The sequence below is a fragment of the Hirundo rustica genome, chromosome 1 (genome assembly GCF_015227805.2).
Source record: "Hirundo rustica isolate bHirRus1 chromosome 1, bHirRus1.pri.v3, whole genome shotgun sequence".
Taxonomy (NCBI): domain Eukaryota; kingdom Metazoa; phylum Chordata; class Aves; order Passeriformes; family Hirundinidae; genus Hirundo; species Hirundo rustica.
In genome coordinates this window covers 48,698,590-48,719,268 of record NC_053450.1, presented here as the reverse complement: position 1 = coordinate 48,719,268, position 20,679 = coordinate 48,698,590, and the positions used below count along the sequence as shown (strand labels likewise).

Below are 20,679 nucleotides of genomic sequence, written 5' to 3'. Positions count from 1 at the left end.
GGTTGTTGCCTCACAAGGTGGATATCTGTGCCCACTCTGGGGTAAAGCAACAACACAGTAGTTTTGTTTAACTAACCACATCAAATATAACTTATCAAAGCTCTTAGCATTTTCTGGCAATATTAGAGGGCCATGATTCAACACAATGAACTATCCCTGGGCAGTTTCTCCCCCTGTATTAATAGAAGTAGGCTTTTAATTAGCCCCCAGCCTTTATTCCTTTGGATTAATCTATTTTGTTTCTTGAACAGACTTATTACTTGCTTTATGAGAAAAAAAAAAAACCCTCTTGTGTTCCAGCATACACTGAACCTTATCATCTGCTGTCTCCATCCAGTGCCATAAAACATCTGGGAGGGTTATCTGTTTTAATAGTGAGCTCAGCTCAGAATCTGAAAGACACATCCCCTTTGGGGCAGTGAGGCATCTTGTCATCACCATGAACTTCCCCTAGAGACATATATTTTCTGTGCAGCCGTCCAGAGTAGAGCCACACGTATATATTTCCATCTGTAGGGATTAAAGCCAAGGCACTTAACTATCCTGACCTCTTGTATGTGATAGGCTGTGCAATTCTATCCAGTTACTCCTGTACAAAGTCCAATTACTTTGTTTTTGGCTAAAGCATATCTTTCAAATGAGGAGTCAGGCTTGATCTAAAGGCATAAAAGTACAGGGAATCCCCTGTGATGGTAATTTGTTCCAGTTGTAATCACCTCCACTGCTTCAATTTTGGGGTTTTTTTCCAAGAAGGCTCCAACTTGTAGCCAGGAACATACATGACTTCTGCCTCTTCATAAGAGTGCCCTTTAGTGACAGTGCTCCATTAAAGCACCCAAGTTCGCAGCCAAGTCTTCTGGTTTTCTTTTAATTACTGTTTTCTTCCAAGTATGAAAAGCATCTGGCTCAATTTAAGCCTCTCACTGTAAACCCCAGACTCCTGGTCGGACTCATAATGGTGGAAACACCTGGTGTGACTTGCAGCCCCCCACAAGGGACATTAGGGTCATTAGCTCAAATAGCAGCTCCCTCCTGTATGTCCTGCCTTGGAGCCTCCTGATCCCATCAGGGGCTGCCCTTGGTCACCGGCTCCAGGAGACCTTTTCTCTCAGTCTTTGAATGACTGGCCTGACCCTGCACTGTAAAGCTGGTCCAAGGCTGTCCTGCCTCTGTTTCCAGCATGAGAAGGCTGGAAGCCACAGCAGTGAGCTGGGTCTTGCCAGTCCCTGTGTTGAGCTAAGTTTTCATCAGTGCTGCAAAGCCCGAGGCTGGTCCAGCTGCCAGCTCTCTGCAGCAAGCTGAGAAGCTGGCTCTGCCCTTTTCTCCTTAACATCATGGTGGGAACACTTTCGTAGCCTTCTTGTCATCTCACTTGGTGTCTTTTTAGGAGCCAGTGCTCTCCATGCACAGCACACGGGATTTGTGATTTTGTTTCCACCATACTCCTAGATACCCTGATACTCACTTTCCTGTATGTGGTCCTGGCTTATCCTGTGAGTCAACTTGCTTGAATGGCTGCCCTGTACTCATCTTTGTGGTTAGTTATGCACTAAGTTTTGTGCTGCCTTGGGAAACCTGTAAGGTTTGTGTCTGCGACTGAGAGAGGCCAAAGAAGGATTTCCTGCAAAGCTGTATGCCATTTTCAGGCAATCCAATATATTATGGAGCAGCTAAGCAGTTTACTAACTAATGAAATAATGATTAAAAATTAAGTGCTCTTCTGTCCTCTGGCTTCTGTCCATGGACAGTAAAATTTTGACCTGAGTTTGCTCTTGCACCTTGGCAGAACGCTTGGAGGAACTTTCTGTAAGTGCATTTAAATTTCGTTAACAAAGCACTCAGCAAAACAAGGAGTGGAAAAAATTTCGTTAACAAAGCACTCAGCAAAACAAGGAGTGGAAAAGAATCTGCATAACAAATTATACTACCCAATTTCTACAGGAGTGTAACAGTTTTTGCTGGGCATATCCTCATTCATCTTTTGGCACAAAAACTACCAGGACATTTATCAAGCATTTTAGTGTCATGTGCACAACTGTGCAACATAGTTCCTCTAAAAATTTACAGACATTGATCTCACCAGTAAAAAATAGTATTCATATAGGATATGAAGAAACTGAACACGTTAGTTCTCCTTAATTTTTTTTTTTTTATAAACGCCTAGTTTTCATGGCTTTAAAGTCTTTTCTAAACTATTTAAATATTGTAATGCAATGTTCGAATAAGCAAACAAGATGCCATCTTTTCTTGTGGATCGGGAAAGTGCAGAACAAGAGGAACATGAAAAGTAGTGAAAACTTAGTCTCTTAAGAGAAAAGGCTACAGCAAATGTGTTCAAATAATTCTTCCTTTTGGAGACCGGAGTGAGATTCGAAGCATGAGGGGGCATGAAGTGTGCTTAACAAACAGAGTACATATTTCATTGAAAAAGAAGGTTTTGCTCACACTGAGAATTCTGCTTTTTGTGATGTGTGTCTTTAGCTATAGTTTATGGTTTTCAACATTTCCAGGTCTGCTTTTCAGGAGGATATAGTTCAGCCATGGAAAAAAATTGTACTGGACTGAACTTAGCATACAAGGAACTAGCCAAGAAATGTACTAAGTCAAATAAAAAAACTGCTGAGAAACAGAATTTTTAGAAAATATTTTTACTCTTAATATGTGAAAATTATTTTTCAGCCTATTACATATAAACCTCAGAGCACTACAGGGACTAAGTGCCTGTGGATTCCAAAGACACGAGGAAGAGTTATTTTGTATTTTATTGGATTTTCCCTAAATAGGTTATAGTACCGTGTGTTAATTTTTTTTAATACAGAGTTTCCACTGAGTTGCCAGTTTGGCTGCATCACCAGCTCTTCTGTTTTATGCTTTTAGCTTGACATGGAACAAAAACATTTTCCAGCTCCCTGGCTGAGTGATACACCTGCACTGATGTAAATTGTGTGTAAGCTGGTGAAAGCCAGAGAGGTTGCGCTTGTGTAACTGAAGCTGTGATAAGGAACAAGAGTGTTTAGTGCAGTTTAGTGCTAAAAACAGTTGACACTTGCTTTGAACAAATAAATTACAGTGTCTTCACACTTAGTTGGAAAGGCTGTGGGTCAAGGGTGTGATGTATTTCTCTGCTGGAGTTCAAAAGAGCAGCTGCAGAGTATGGCATAAATAACAGCAGATATTGGCCTCTTTGAGAGTGAAAAGGCAAGATATATTGACCCTGAAGTCAAGTATTGACCCCAGATTTGTTTCAGTCTTTTTTTTTTTTTTTTTTTTTTTAATTCTTCTTCAAAGACCAATAAATCTTGGTATTTGGGAAAAAAAAAAAATATATATATATATAGATATAGATATATAATTAAAAAAAAAAACAACAAGTATGGAAATGCAAATTCAGGTTTGACACAAATATGATCAATTCTATTAGCTTGCTAAGTTCTTGCCACCTTTTACAGAGAATACAGAAAGGGACTATTTTCTTTGTATTTTTAGTGATATATCATATCAAAACAAGGAAACTGATTAATACAGCCATTATATGAGAACTTCAACATTCCTTGGAGAGTTAAAAGTGTGATAAAGTTACAAGTGTAGAAGAACATCGGAAACCAGTGGGAAAGTTCTAAAGCAGATATGTAGGTTTGCAGTCCAAAAGTCTTTGGCATTAACTTCAGGCAGAATAATTTTTCAAAATGAGTTTAGACATCTTGACTGAATGTTCGAGTTCACTCAGTTTCTTTCTTCCCTCTTCCCTGAATAGTTGTCCTCCAGATTTTCAGTTACCTTGGGGTTGCTTTCACTGAAACACAAGCTAATATTTTGGTTTGGGGTTTTTTTATTGCATAGGGTTGTACCTTTTGCAAGAATTTTAATAATATATTTATGTGTCAGCTAGGGGGAAAAAAAACCCCAAGGTCTCCTTTACAATTTTTTGTCTGAATTAAAATTTACAAATTCCCACTTGTAACTATAGATTTATATTATGCCTTCTGCCTCTTAATTAAAATGCCCTGGGATTTTCTCTCTGAAAGCACATACATTTATAGCGAAAAGTTCTAAGTTTTTCATTTAGTCTTCTGGGTAAGAAAATTATTTTGTTCAATTTAAGCCTTTCACCGTCAGCCTCGATCCCCAGATAAAACTTGTAGCAATGAGCCTGAAATGCGTGGTAAGACTTGAGTCTTACCAGACTAAAGACTAGTATGTTGTACTTAAGTCTTGACTTAAGTCAGACTTTAAATCAAACTTAAAAGACTTGTAAGTCCTGTGAGGCATGGCTGAGCTGCAGTTGTTGAGCCTGAAGAAGAGGAGGCTCAGGAGTGACCTTATCACTCTCTACAACTCCCTGAAAGGAGACTGCACCCAGCTGGGGGTTGGTCTCTTCTCCCAGGCAACAAGTGACAGGACAAGAGGACATCGTCTCAAGCTGTGTCCTCTGCTAGGGGAGGTTCAGGCTGGACATCAGGAGGAGTTTCTTCACCAAATGGTCTGTCAAGTGTTGGAATGGACTGCCAAGGGAGGTGGTGAAGTCACCATCCCTGGAGCTCCTCAAGAAAGAACTGGATGTGGCACTCTGTGCCATGGTGTAGGTGACAAAGTGGAGATGGGTCAAAGGCTTGACTCAATGAACTTGGAGGTTTTTCCAGCCAAAATGATTCTGTGATTCTGAGATTCTTAGTCCTCCATCTGCAGATGTGGAATCTCAGGAGAACCTAGCCTCGTGGCAACTGCCTTCCCTTTGTACTGCTCTGAAGACAGAGATTCTAAAATTGCTAGGCTCTGTTAAAAAATATTTTGCAAAGACTTGGTTTTCCATGATTTCATAATCTATCAGGAAAAGGATTATAGCAAGGAATATATGTATCAAGAAGATAATTGGTTTTGCAGGTAATATTATTCCTGTTGTTGTTGCTGTCGAAAGTGTAGCAAATGTTTTCATGTTTAATGGATTTGTCAGCTTCTGTATTTTCATGATTGCAGTACAGTTTTCACCTACTTAACACAGTGATTGCATTGACATTAGGAAGGCAGCAGGGTAGATGCTATGTAGGCAGGTAATGTGTTTGTTGTCCAATTAATTGTTGGCTAATTCCTTATCTTTGTGACTGCAGTGCTCTGGATGTACTTCTGCATGGCTTTTCCTCACTTGTAACAAGTAGATTTAATTCCCAGCATTTGTCAAGATAGTGCAGATTTGCTTATTGTTTTATTAGGAGAGAAAACTTGAGTTATGTTCGCCAGCCACACTCTCAGCATAGGAAACTTCCTGTAGTAATTTACAGAATAAAAATTTCCTTTCTAGATAAAGGGATAACCAGGGAAAAATCCCAGGAATTGTCATGGTATTAGGTGGAAAAAATCCATTTATCAGGGCTGTTTGCTCCTTACATTGCACAGTTATTACACATTGGCACATGCGCTTGAAAAAAATGTTCTGGTTGCCTGAGGAATTCATTCTAAGTCTGCTTTTTATCCAGGAAATTGGATCCTGGTGAGGTGTGAATGAGCCAGGGTTAGGGAGACCTCAGGAGTCAGAAATGCTACAGGACACAAATAGACAGGAGAGGGGAAAAAGAGAAGAACAAAATGAGAAAACTGAAAGATGTGAACTGCATTGGATCACAATCATTCCTTAACCTGGAGATCCAGCTTCACAGAGGAAAACTTCCACTCTGAAAAGATAAGATTCTGGAAAAGGAAGCAGAGGGGGAGATTGGTTATGTTGGAGGGTAGAAACAGGATTTATTGTGTCTGCCATCAAGCCTGCAATATTTCTGTGGAAAAAGCCCTGCCTTTAGAAAGTGGTTTTAGAAGGGCAGTGAGGTGAAAAATAAATCCTGGTCCTGACAGCTCCTCTCCTTTGGAGGTGATTTAATGCTGAGTCTCAATTCAGCTGAGGGGAGTAAGGCAGCACACTTGCAGAGGACCAGCGCTTATACCTGGACATAATTTCTCTCCTGTAGCTGAACATGTAACCTCAGGAGATTAGGGATGAATTTACAGCCAGTGGATTTGTGACCATGAGCTATGTTCAGTGCAGTGCCTATGGGGATCCTTTCTTCTCAGTTCAGTGTTAGTATCTCAGCCAAGCATTATTGATATCACAGGGAAAAGGCTAATCAGAAGTGGCCATTTGCATAGTTAAAAGAACAGAGCAGGCATCTTTATACCTATTGTTTTCTGAAGTTACATGCTTTTGAGGTCCTACTGCGTTCTTCCTTGTGGCCCTCTTCGTTATTGGGGTCATCTTCCAAATAAGAGGTCTGTGTAACTGCTAAGTACCCAGCATGGATAGGAACCCTTTCACCCCTTCTTTTTTCATGCACAATTATCTTCTAATTTCCAAATAATGTCCTCAGAGAGATTTTTCCATTGGAAAATTACCTTGGAAAAGGTATTTTTTATGTTAGAGTGGTTCTTAACGAGGGCAACGGGAGCATTACCACTAAATCCAGAAAAGGGTGTATAAAGGTCTATATATTAATTTGAGGCATCAAATCTTGATTTTTTTTTTTTTTTTCAGTTCTGTTAATGTCAGCATTTATTTCAGCATTTCAGCTGGAATGTAACAAAACCTGTAGTTACAGATATATCTGCAGGTTTGATTTTGTGCATGAAGTTGGGTATACTTGTTCAGTCTCAGGCAACTATTTTTTTTTCCCACTGAAAATCTCATTAAAAAAAGGTAAATACAGTTTTTATGCTACCAAATATGGTTGAAACTCTGTTTTGTTCATTCCACTGGGTAGTAGAGGAGAAAAAATCCTGATGAGAAGGGCATAACTAGTTGTGCTTCTGACTACTGAATGAAAATTGCTTTAGAGTCATATGAGCTACAAGAGTTTAAAAACACACTTTTCTGTGACACATGGTAGTTTACAATGCTCTTAAATGAATTACCTGCCTCAGCCATGTCAGGGGTGCATGTGTGCACATAAACTTCCATGGAACAGATGGCTGCCAAACACTTCCACTTGACTTGTGAAGGCACATAAAAAATTTAATTTTTGAAGTTAAATGGAATAGCATTTGTGGCGATATCCACGTGTACAGAAATGTTGCTTTGTTGTGCATGGCTGGACTTGCCATTGTTTGTTTTTCTTTAAAACAGTGATCCAATGTTTTTTAGCATTGCCCTTAAATTTAAATGTTGCAGAAGCTGTAAAGGACAGGTGAAAGCTTCCTGTGAAGAGCATCATTTTTGCACCTGTGCTCTTGGTGACTTCATCATGTCCTTGTAGCACAGGTGGCACTGCCGTGGGTTTGGCACCTCCCACACTCACAGCCACGGAGGGGATCATGTTGCCCTCTTCAAGAAATGGATCTCAAAAGCCACAAAGCATGGAGTTAACTACTTTTTTTGCCTACCATTTAACACCATTACTAGGGTCGCCAACACCTAAATACGGTGTTATAAAATTAGAGAATCTTAGGGAAAATATACACTTTGGGTGTGTCACTTTTTTCATCCTTTCAATCAAATGTAAATTAAATTAAGTTTGAAAATCATGTGCATTAGTCATCAAAGTATATAATCTTAACTAGGATCAATGTTTCTTCAGGAAGCATATTTATTTGCGAATGGAAGGCCTGGACTTTGACAAAAATGGCATTACTTTGTCATCTGTTACAACTCTGCAGGACAGATCCCTTCTATGACTTTGCTAATGCTTTCTTACCTCTGGTTTTATTTAAATTATTGAATGGAATATCTTCAGGTTGTTTAGGAAGCTGTTTCACAAACCAAAAGTCAGTCTTTGATCTCCCTATAGATCTGGCTAAATTTCTTCTCACAAATCAGTCTAAATTCTTCTGTATTGAGACAGAGTTTGAGAGAGGCTCTTTACTGTCATGTATCATGGCTATCTTGCCTGTCATTGAACAGGTCTTTAATTCATAATTTCTATCTTCTTTTAACTGTTCTAGTCTTTCTCTCACCTTTTGAACAGCCTAATTCGATTTTTGGGTTTAGTTCCAGAGACATGCACTGAGTGATCCCTTGATTTTCAGTAACTGAGGACAGACACATCTCTCTTATTCCAGACAGTTATTTAAAAGCACCAGCACTTTCTGAGGTTTGTTATGGTTTGAGTTTGTCTTTAAATCTAATAGCCTATGGGTTGCTGGACCCTCTGCTGGTGTGATAGTCTCACCACATTGTTATGGCTGGACCTTAAGCTGTTGCAAATCCGTGATTTTGCATAAATTTTACCACACTGGTTGTTCAGCTCTGTTTGTAATATTTGCCTAACATACAGTTCAGATATTCAGCAGTCTTTGCTTACCCTGTGTTGTGGTTGGGCTTTTTGTATCCTTTCAATTAAAATATTTAGTGTTTAATCACAGTAGGACATTGTTTGGTAATACTATATAATTAAATGGGGGTGGTTGTTGAAGTGTATAATTAGGATTTCTGACAATTCATTGTGATTCTCTGGACTGCTGCAAAGAAGAACAAAGCCAGAGAGAAAATGCTGCCTGGGTTATATAAATAAGTGAGAGATGATGGTCAGGCTGAAAATGAGGGTTCTCCCCTCCTTTAATGAAAGGGTTTGTGTACATTACATAGAATAAAGTATTCCTTACGCTGAAAGCTTTCCAGAGATAATAGTGTTGGCCTCTGAGGCTCTTTATTATGTCAGATGTGGGATTCTGATTTATGGGAAGTGGCTGCTGCCTCCAGACTGAGTCTGGTGTGCGGAGGAGAATTTGCTTGATGGCCCCTTTGTGCAGAGCTTTGGGCTGCAGTGTGCAGATCATCAAGGGCTGGGTTTTCCCATGGTGTTCCAGAGAAGGAAATCCCTCATGTTTATTGAAATTACTGGGCTTTTGAGACAAAGCGCACCCCTTCCACTTCAGGGGATGAGGGCCAGGGTGAGCCCTCCCAGCCCCAGCATTGCCCCCTCAGTGTTGAGAGTTGCTCTGTAGAGGTGAGATTATGAAAGTCCTGGTGGATTAAGCCTTAAGGAACAACTCGTCCCCACCTCTATTTTTTAGGAGTCTAGGAATCTGTTGTTCTCCTAGAATGCAAGGTGAAAGTCTCACATAATTATATTGCTGCAAGAATCATAGGACAGTTTGGGTTGCAAGAGACCCTTAAAGTTGGTCATCTAGTCCAAATGCTCTTCAGCAATCAAGGACATCTTCATCAAGATCAGTTTGCTCAAAGCACTGTTTGCCCTGACCTTGAATGTTTCCAGGGATGGGATATCTACCACTTCTCTGAGCAACCTGTTCCTGCTTCACCACACTCATGGTAAAAGTCTTCCTTTTATCTGAGTCTACCTTCTTTTGGTTTGAAGCCATTTCCTCTTGTCTTATCAAAAGGGGCACAGCTAAAAAGTTTGTCCCCATCTTTCTTATCAGCCCCCTTCAAAAACTTGAAGGCCACAATAAGGTTCCTTTGAAGCCTTCTCCAGGTTGAACCGTCCCAACTCTCTCATCCTGTATTCATAGAAGAGGTGCTCCAGCCCTTCTGATCATCTTCATGTCCCTCCTCTGGACTCAATCCAATAGGTCCATGTCTTTCCTGTGCTGGGGACGCCAGAACTGTACACAGATGGGGTCTCACCAGATCAGAATAGAGGGATAGAGCAGAGTCACCTCCCTCCACTGCTGGCCACACTGCTTTTGATGCAGCCCAGGATGTGTTTATCTTTCTGGGCTGTAAGAGCACATTGCCAGCCCATGTCCAGCTTTTGTACACTAGCATCCCCAAGTCCTTGTCAGGGCTGCTCTTGATCTGTTCATGCCCCAGCCTATATTGATATCAGGGATTGCCCCAACCTTGAACTTGGAAAGAAAGGGCCACCAGGTAAATAAGAAATCTTGAATGCAAAGTTCAGGAGAAAGTCACAGGAACTGATACCACTGGCCCTGGTAGGGGTTGTAGAGCCTCACAAGGCACAGATTCTCAGACTGGGCTTTTGAGGTATGTTTCCTTCTCTCCAGAGGTTATTTGCACTCGCTGCCTGTGTAGCAGGGCAATCAGATTATGCTGAACACTGTAGAAACCTGTGGAGATGGAGTGGTTTGGGTTGGGTCCATTTATTAATAATTTTGTAAGAAAGAAGCTCTGTGTCTTCCTGTGTTTACTTGAAATATAGAGTGGCTGTTTCAGCCTGCTATGCTTCATGATTTTCCACCTGGCATAGGAAAACTGGCACAAGGTAGCTGAGTACATAACCACTGCTTAAATTTCAAGTTTAGCTGCTTTAATTGCTTCCTAATAAATAACCAGAAACTTTTTCAAAGCAAGCATAGCTTGCATTTATCCTTTTTTGATTACAAAACCAGAAGCAAAACCAGCAAATTCCAGAACAAATGACAGCATGTTTGTGCTAAATATTTTTTTCCAATGGCACTGTAAAAATCTGACTATTAAGTTAAGCAGGCTGTTGCAATCCACTTGTCCACAAGCCAGCACTGAACTATTTGGGTGAGCAGGACCATTGCCATTGTGGAGACAGGGCTTGCCAAAACCGTGGCATGGGAGAAGGTGTGGACCTTTACGCATTAGCTAGGTAATACATAGGGCATCTGTTTACATGTAGTTCAAATTACTGCTTTTACAGGGTGAGAATAGACTCTAAACTGAAGAAATTAGTTTTATCTCAAAATAATAATTTTAAAAGGCATGAAGCAGTTTCAATTTTTGCCATTTGTAACCATTATAAAGAACAATTGCTTTCTGAAGTAGGCCAGCATATGGAACCATCGAATAATCAGTTTTGCTCACTGCAACAAAACCATTTCTGAAGGATCATGGGAGTTGTTTTCATGAGGGGTAGGTTAATAACCTGTGACACAATACAAAAGAGAAGACAAAAATCTCACTGTGAATTTTGTGTCTGGCTGGATCCAGTAATCTTGAACCTATAGAAAGTTGTTGTTGTCAAAGATGCTGTTTTTTCTTAGTGTGCTGATGTAGTATGCTGGGGTTTTGTCATTACCAAAGCTTCTCTGTAAAAAACATACACACAAACATATTTTTTCCATATACTTGAACATAAATATGCTTGTGTGTATGTATATATGCAAACACTTATATGCTTGAACTTTAAAATCCTCTCTGTTCTATGAGACAAACTAACTTTCATAATTGCAATTAGAAAACACCTACCATTTTGCACTTGGGTGCCTGAATTTAAGCACTTACAGCCAGGTTTTTCAAAACATTTTGATATTTAAACCTAGATGGGATCATCTACTTTTGCTAGTGAGATAGACACCACTGGAAGCTTGTTGCAACTCTGCAACGTTAATTACCTCTCAGTATTTGACTCCTAGTTAAACATTGAATCACAGAATGGTTCATGTTGGAAGGGAACTCAGAGATAGTTTCTGCCTCCCTGCCATGGCAGGGGCACCTTCCAGGCAGGAGGCCTGAATTAGGTGTATATAGTTTGCTCAGGTCCCTTTAAATATAGGTGATAGATCCACTGCTGTTTTGAAAACATTAGCTTTGAGAAAACAATCATTTGAAGGCTGCAAACTAGGCTTGCAGTCTTCCTTCTGAAATTCAAGGATGTTATCTCTCTTCAGTGAATCACACTGGGAAAGACCCCTCCAAACGAATGTGTTCTCATTTCCTGCACTACATTTCTTTCTTATTGTTCTTATTCTTATTTCTTGTCAGGGTTGTGAATGAAACCTTCCATCTTTGTCAAAATTGATTTGCTAGCAGAAATATTATGAGGCCACCTATGATCCTGCAGCCAGAGCCAAGAAAAGAACAGGGAGGCAAATACTTGTAAGAAAAAAAAAAAAGTGTGTGCATGTCACATTCCAGTGTTCAAAGATGTGCCCAATGCAGTTGAGGAGTCAGGCATTTTGTAAGGTGATTACAAAGGGCAAAGATATTTAGTCTCCCATTAAAATCATGGAACAAAACAGCAACAACAGCAACAACAGCAACAACAGCAACAACAAAAATCCCCCCAAAAAATAAAACCCGAAAAACCCAGCTCCTCCTTCAGCAAAACCTCTTCTTGGAGCCCAAAAGGAATCTGCAGATGTGTACCCCCTGCGTGAGAACAAAGTCTTCAGTCACTGGAATGCAATGCTATAAAAACAAATACTACAAAGCCTGGTAACAGGGGGATGTCTCACTTGCATATTTTTTTGCGAGCATTTTGGTTTGCAGAGAAGGGGGTCCCCAAAGCATGTGAGCCAGCAGGATCTCTTTGTACTAGGTTGCTGTCTGTTTGGCCAGATGTCTTCCCAACAGTGAGGCAGAAAAACCAGAGCTCTTATTAAAATAAGTCAGGGAAAGGAATGGAAAAAAGCATATGCCCAGTGAGATGAGGCACATCGTGTCCCATCTGATATTTATTAAACATTGATCAAATCGGCAGTGAGAAATGCACGTCATGCGGAAGTGACCCCGGCTCCCTAGGTTTGGAAGTCAGTGACAAATGTCTGGGAGCAGACCAACATTGAAAACACGTGTACAGGACACAGAGAGGAGTGTGCTGCACTAGGAACGTCATTAACAAATGGAGAAGAGCTGACTACAGCCGGGAATGCCCTTTTGCAGCTTTTACGTTTGTTCTGTCACTGGGATGTGTATGTAGGGTCTTTCCCTTTCCATTTAGTCTAGTTTTCCAGATCAGAGGTGATACATCTCCTGGAAGAATTCTGCATTTTATGTCAGTCATAACAGCAAGCAGTCTGGTGGATAAAACTGGGGAAGTTCTGCCAAATTAAAGCCCAAGCACGGCCTCCTTAAAGCCTCAACTCACAGCTTTTGTGGTAAACCTGCATGATTTTATGCCAGCCTGCTGTGTTTTGTGTAATCACAGTAAGCATTTTTAATTGTCTCTCATTTGTTGTTGCTTAATATTTTGGCTATCACGTCTTTTCAGAACAACCTTTCAATAAAAATGTGTCCTCACAACATGGACTAAATGCATCTCCTGTATCAGAACAATCTTATTTGGGTGTGATCCTTAAGTGAGGTAGTGGAGAAGAATAACTGGGCAAGCAGAAGTCAGGGTCTGTGCTGGGGAGGTTGGGGAGCCCTGATTATACTGTCGTTCATCCCTATACAGAGAGGGTTGTATTCCTGGCTTTTGCCTTTGCACATAGCCTGATATATTTAATTGCTCAGAAAGACATCAGAATGAGTCTTCCAAATCTTTTCTTCAAGGGGTACCTATATATTTGGTACTTTTGTAGTAGTTTTTATACGTTTAGTGAACTAGAAAATCACATGTTACTAGCAGCAAAGTTAAGCATTACATGTTTGCAATAAAGAGCAAATGTAATTGCTCTGAAAGATTTTACTGCATCCTAGGTAAAATAAAACAAAGGAGCCTGTTAGAGCTCCCTGGCTTTTCATTCCAGCCCTGGACCTGGGTCATGTTAGATGAGGGTAGCAGGGGTTCATTGGCAATCAGATGTAGTTTTAGGCTGACAGGCAGAAAGCCCCAGCAAGGAATGCAATACACAGTTCCAGGCCAGTTAGTTAATGGAATCACTCCAGGCTGTACAATCGTTTTAGTATGATGTGCCTGTATTATTGATACCAACCGTGCTGGACTGTTAAAGGATGGAAAGGTCTGGATTTTGTTGGGGTGCTGTTCTGATGTCAGTTTGAAATACACTGAAACTAGAAGTTCCAAAAAGCCAAAGTGCTGTTTTATTGAACCAGAGGTAGAGAGGGTTGAGACAAGTGAAACTAGATCCGTATGAAGCACTGGAGCATACATGATGCTTGATGCTGAACTGCAATGCATCCAGTGACATCGGTGAAATTTCAGCTCCTTACACTGCCCAGAAAGCTGGAGTACAGTGACAGAAAGCAGGTCATGTCATAAAATGAGTAATCTTACTATGAGACAGTTATCAAGTGAAACTTTTTGTTGTGCAATTGCTGCCAAAGGCTTTGTTTTTACTTCTGCCTTTCTCTGTGTTTTGTACCTCTGCAGTCCATCATTCTTCCCAGATAAGGATCTAGGCCTGTTTCAATTAACATTAAAATAAGGAGCTTTCTATTTATCTGTGTATTTAAAAAGTGAATAAGATGTGAGTTTTGCTCCCAGCTTGTTTTGGATATGTGGGACTTTCAAAGACAACCAAATTGGAATCTGAACTTTAAACCCTTCAGCAAAGGAACCTTGCATTTAGGGCACAGGGGCTCAATGAGCCCATTAGTACTGGCTAAGACCAGCAAAATGGTGCTCCAGACACCACCAAGTTCCCACTGTGAAGTCATTGCAGTCTCTGTATACCTACTGGAAGCCTTTAGAAATCTGCACTTTCCCTTTCCTGCTTTTTCAGCAATTAGAGTTTCCTCACCAGCAAATTCCTTTAGACTGTAAACCAAAGAAAGCAAGCCAGCCCATGCACTAGCATCCATAAGCAAACGTGACAACTGAATTATGGATCCTTCACCTTTTCTTTTGTGGTGCAGGAGTTACCACCCTTCCAAATCCAAGTCCAATAAATGGGCCATGCAACTGCTTGTCTCTGTGCCAGCTCCCTTCCTTCCCACCTCACAGAAGGCAGAAGAGAAGCCTTTACCCTCTGGAATTTCTGTTCTTGAGTTTATGCTTACAAGACTTTGTCTCATTTTCCCATAATGTTCTTGAAAAAAGAACCAGATGTTCCCAGCTGGTCTTATGCCTAAACCGTAAGGAACCCAAATCTATGACATCACTTTCATCACATGGCAATAGAATGTGATGTCACCCTGAAAAGTCTAAAAAAAGAAAAATATGATTTAATGTGGAAAAGACCTGCAAAAGGTGCATTTCTGCCTTAGCCACAGCAAGTTTATGTGCAGAGAGGATTGAAGAAAATGCCTTGTCAAATAAACTTTGTATAAATCCTCTTCCTCAGTTGTTCCAATATGGTAATCCTGCCTTCCGCAAGTACCTTAGGTTTAAAGGAAATCACTGGAAAGTGTCACTGGACAGAGAAATGCAGTTGACTTAAGTCATTATGTTGGTCACCCATAGTCCTTGAACCCAGGGGAAGTAGCCTGTGCTTTTCTCTTAAAAAAAAAAGAAAAATAAAAAACCACTCTGCAGAAGGTCATGAGTTTGAAAAAGTAAAATCATCTGTGCGTTAGGCCTCAGGGGAAATATAAGTTACTCATAAAAAGCTACAGAGCAAGTTTTGATTAGTTAAGTAATCTGGTACATAGAATTTATTAGAGCTTAAAGCTTTCCTGTGGGACTCCCCTAATAGTACACAGAGTGAAATATCAAAGAAATGCATTTTCTGACAGATACAGAAAGTTACATTAATCCTGGCCTGCTTAACACACCTTGGAAAGATGGACAAATCCCACCTATTTTTTCTAGCACATTGGTCCAGTTTTCAGGTTTTTACACATTTGTGCTTCTGATTAATAATCCATGCTTCCAACACCCTTGAGCTGTTCCCAAGGAGCACAAAAGAGGAAAATTGCTTCCCTAATAGACTCAAAGATATCAAATTGTTCTGCAAAAAAGTTTAAATATAGAATAGTAAAGCTCTGTTTTCTTTCATCAGTTTGAGGCCATTTTTCTTAGGCTTGTCCACAAAGAGAAATTCATCAGCATTTTTTCTGTGGGTGAATGGAAGACTGCATCAGTAAAGCACTCTTTCTTTTCTGGGGAAATAATGTTTTCCAAAACCCCCCAGAAATATCCAAAAAGTCCCTCTTGTTGTGGAAAGAAAGTGTTTGCATGGTAACTATCTGTGGTGATTGTTACAAAGCAGAACTACTCCTACCAGGTTTTCACAATGCTCTTTATTTCTGTGGTTTTTTTCTGCCAGAACATGTTGTGTCCTATTGCTCCCACAGGGATACCAAATGCTAAAAAAGAGCTGCTGCAGTCTGATGCCTGACAGAGAAGATGCTAATAAAGGTTTTATTTCCAAAGCTCACCATAGTCTTGTTAGCACAATCAGAAAATAGCCACCTCTCAGGAAAGCCAGAGGTTTTCCAGTGAAGCAGAACCCACTTCTTTTACACTAAGGTCCCAAAGTGATTGTTTCACTGAGCAGTTGTTTTAACCACCATGATGTTTTATCCGGGCAATATAGACAAATAGGTGCCCCATATGTAAATATCATCTGATTAAAGAAATAATTTACTGTTTAGAAAACAGAGGAAAGGAAATGGGGAGACAAACTCAGCAATGAGTTCTTTTCCATTGTTTTAAACTTTTTTAATTTTCTGTTGCAGGTATTCAGGAGGGGAGCCAATGTACCAAGTGTAAAAATAACTGGGCACTGAAGTTCTCCATCATCTTATTGTACATTTTATGTGCCCTGTTAACAATCACAGTAGCCATTCTGGGATACAAAGGTATGTATGCATTGAGACCAACATTTCACTTTCAGACAAGCATCCAAACACATCATCACTTGCCATTGCTAGCCAGGCAATTTGTCACACTTTAGCTTAAATAACAGTACTTGGGCAATGTTGGCTTCTTGTACATATAACAACACACTGCAATCTTAGAGATTCACTTTCAAATAACTATGAAATTTTGAAACTAGATTAGACATTTGAAAGGAAAGTTAAAACAAAATGATCACTCCTCCACCAAGGAGTACTGGAAGACACAAAGCTGTGTAACATGTACAACAGTCAGGAATATCTTCCTAATATAATATTTATCACAGGAACAAAATGTAATGTCAATATTAAGTTGAAGTATCTGGAAGAAGAAAAATTATACCACGAGGTGCCGGTGTATTGACTATGCACAATAATAGTGATGAACAAAGACACTAAGATGCTTTCAACAGTAATTTCAAAGATTCTGATAGTTGAGCAACCCTGTAATGGAGAGGATTTTGTTTGTGCAGATAATCGGTGGGGCACATTGGGAAACATGGCTTAAAATTCCCATAAATCCTTATCACTAATTAACTGTAGCCAGTTAGGCATTTATAGAAATGTTTTGATGTAAATACCTGCTTATTGTGCAGTTAGGTTATAATAAGTTAAATAAATAAGATGTGAATTTCTGGTATGAAAAGGAAAGTGAACAATCATTGTGAGCATTATAATCGGGTATCACAGCTCATGCAAAGAAAACCAAACCAGCTCCTCTAAAGTACCTGTCTGATTATGGCTCTGAGAATAGCTTCAAAACCCCATCCAAGGAGCTGGGTAAATATTCATATGATTAGCATGCAGTGCATCCTGTGCTGCCAACAGCTGCACTCATAGCACAGCTGACATCACCTCTGGTCCTTTGCCAGGGAAAGAAGAGGAAATTGTAGAAATAGAAAGGATAAATAATTATTTAAGAGGATTTGGCACAGTTTTGAGTGGGAGAAAATGAAAACTATTTGGTTTAGATACAAGATTTTTCCAGGGAAAGAGAGAATATGAGGGACAGATAGAGAGACTTAGGTAATCTGTTTCATTGTAAAACAGACAGAAGGTGGCAAATTTACATCAAATATTAAAAAAAAAAAATGCAGTACCTCTATGTGAACATGTCTCCTGAAGTAACTGGTCTCTGGAAGTCAGATTTTGAGGGACAAAAGCTTATTCATGATCTATCAATATAAGTACATTTGGTCGCATGGATTAGGGGAGGCCTTTTGCAGATATAAATCTGCAGAGAACTGCTTACATCAGAGGAGAATGGAAATCTTTCCACACTTAACCCAGCCACTAAATGACTGGGATTTAGTAGAATTTCCCTCAAGTGTTTTATATAAAGCTGTCAGCTCTGGGACTTCCCAGAAGACTCGGCCCTCACTCAGCTTCGGATGCAGCGTATCAAGCTGGAGAGACTACTGTTCTTTATCTTGTTCTGGCAAATGATTTCATGTGTGGAGGAAGCAGTACCAATAAGGAAACTGTCCAGAAGACTTTGGGAGAAGGAGTTTGTCTTCCTCATTTCAATTTTGTTTTCAAGGTTTCTCTATGGGGGCCCCTAGCACCATCTTTTCCCCAGGCTTTGTGCTCTTCTTGGGGTTCAAACTTTGCTTCACTCATACCTAAACTTCCTTCTTTGAATGAGCAGTCACTCACCCGGGATGAGTCTTTCTGTCATAGCAGTACCAAATCACAGCTATCCAAGACAAGGACAAAAGAATCCCCCTCTTCCACAAATAAATGTAAAAGGGATCGTAGGAAGGAGGATAACGCGTATCTTGCTTGCAGATCCTATGACATTTTGGTGACTGCTGCTCCACTACTCACCAGCTTGGTGACTGCAACATTTGAATGCCAAGGAAAAGAAACAAAGAGACAGAAGTCTTATTGAATCCAAGTATTCCTTCTGTAACACCAAGCAGCAAATGGCCATATGTCAGGCATTAATTCTGCCCTCTGTACCAGCAGTTTAAGAGCTTTTTCTTCAGGGTTCCTATGTGCTAATTTGCAGGGAAAACATAAGTTAAATAAAACCCCAGCTGACAGTACATATTCAAATGAATTACTGCAATAGTTTTGATTGTTGAGAAGGGATAAGGCCTTAAAGGAAGAACAAAACTCAGAATACAAGTATAGAGTTCTTGAACTCTCCTCTCTGTATCAGAATTTGTCTTGTCTTTTTTACTGCAGTATTACACTGAAAGAAGGAATTCTGCTGGTATCAGGGATTCTTTCAGTCTCTTAGCTGAGTTTCCATTAAATTTGCCTCCTACACTTATGTTTATAAAGCCCAAAACTACTTTTAAAACTTTCATTTCCTACATTGAATTTAAATATCCTGTGTGATTTAAAATGTTAAAACTACTAATCAGTGGATTAAATATGGCAAGCAAAAAAGTAACTCAATGGGAGGCAAAGTCAACACAGAACAAACCTCCAAACTAGTGGTAAAAATTATATAGTATGTTGGAGAAACCTGAAACCAAAACATGAATGAATAGCAAGGAAACAAAACATCAAGGAATAACGAGGCAAGTTTAGTATTCTTCTGCTCTGAGAAGACAAATTATTGTTTAAAACACTAATAAAGCAATCCGTAGTTTTTGCACATTCTTTATTAAATTAAGTGAAAACAACAGTTATAATTTTTCTGGCACCAGCCAATGTCAGATTAGTCTGTTGAAGATGAATGATATTCCTGTGACTCATTCCAGTAAGGGAATGCTTGCAGCTTGAATTTCTGGTAGATTTTATTCTCTAGTCAGTCCTCATTTTAAGTTTCTTGAGTAATGCCCACCATGATTTTCATCTACTTCTTTTATCTGTCTCCCAGACATAGTTTGCCTGCCATTACGTGGGGCCAACACATCCTGGTGAGATGGCACATTTTGTCATAGTGGCTTAGATGCAGACAGTCCTCACTGTTCTGGTCAGCAACTACTTGAAATTTTGGCTTCCTTTAGAGGATTTTCACCACATATTCCACTGTGATCTTGTCAGAAATTGAGATGACAATGCAGAGAGACCAAGCTGTGAATTAAGGTGAAGTTAACCAAAAGCAAGTTAAGACATACACAACTTTGCCTTTTTGAGAGCGGTCAGATTGTTGGGAGCAGCAGAGCGGCCTTTAGTGTGGGATATTACAGCTGATCTGCCTGTTTGCCTTTTTCTGGAGAAGGTGGAAAGTGGCTGTTCAAGTCTGGGGCACTCGCTAGAGACTGACTTTCACTTCTGAGAGTGTTCCATATGATCACCTACCACTGAAGGCTCTATCCGGAGATGGTGGTGGGAGCTCCTACCAGAGAAGGAAAGACATTCCCAATAACAGGGCATTGGACCATATGACCTCTTTTGACATCAAGAAAAACAAAACCCATCATTGGCCTCTCACTACTCATTCTCTCCCAGATTTCATCCTTTCCACTTGCAGGGGAATAACAAGAAAAGCAAATAAGCTACAACCTGCTTTGGGAAGGAGTTTGGGCAGGGATCAAGTTCCCCAAACCCATTATTTGTTTGAGCATGAAGGCTAAGATCCCACCCCAGTGGGATAAAGCAAATACATGCATTGGTTCATCTATGGGATGGTGTTGGGAAAGATGCCCTTGAGCTAACCCTGCCATCACGTTTGCAGAGACCTCTTCTGTTTATGCTGCTAGAGTTGGATGGTTTGGGTTTTTTTTCACTTTGAACAATGAAAATACCATATGCTATTGTATAATTACTTCTGTTCAGTCTCATTTAACTGCCAGACAACTACTTATTGACAGGATTACTGCTGTTTTCATTTGCTTTGGACTCTTCAGGGTTATATTTTAACTCAAGCTTCCAGCGTTAGATTTCATTCAATCATAAAAACATACTTGTTATATGATAGTTTAGTTTTACAAACTTCAGATCTAAAGTACAAATTGGCATTCATTTTTGGACATTTGGACAGCAAGAGGAAGAAATTACATTTTCTTTAATTATTGATAATATATATTCATTTGCCAACCCCAAATGTGTTGCATAACTGGAGAAAACAGTTGAATATTACACTAAATCTGAATTGACAAGAGCTATAGGTGATGTGACATTGCTAGTCAAGCCACAGGTTCAGCAGAACCACTTGAATTAGGCCTGCTTTTTAAATACAGATGATTTCATAAGGGTGCTCTAAGTGCCCTAGCAGTGACTATGTGTAGATAAAGGAGAACACCACAGACTGAATAAGGAGCTGCCTAGAGCCAGAAGGAAAAGCCAAGTCCTCACTCTCAGTGCAAGTGATGCATAGGTGTATACATGTATCAGCGGAGTGTCAGAAGTAGCTGAAGGACCTTTGCTGATCTAGGCTCCAGCCTGGA

General features: G+C 39.9%; 1 protein-coding gene across 1 annotated transcript in view; it reads left to right on the top strand.

Moving 5' to 3' along the window:
* The window catches only part of COLEC12 (collectin subfamily member 12), a 95,928-nt gene that overhangs the window by 59,912 nt on the left and 15,337 nt on the right, over nt 1–20,679 (top strand). Inside the window, exon 3 of the mRNA XM_040074507.2 lies at nt 16,175–16,297. Within this exon, the coding sequence (XP_039930441.1) occupies nt 16,175–16,297 (123 nt within the window). The remainder of the gene's footprint in view (nt 1–16,174; nt 16,298–20,679) is intronic.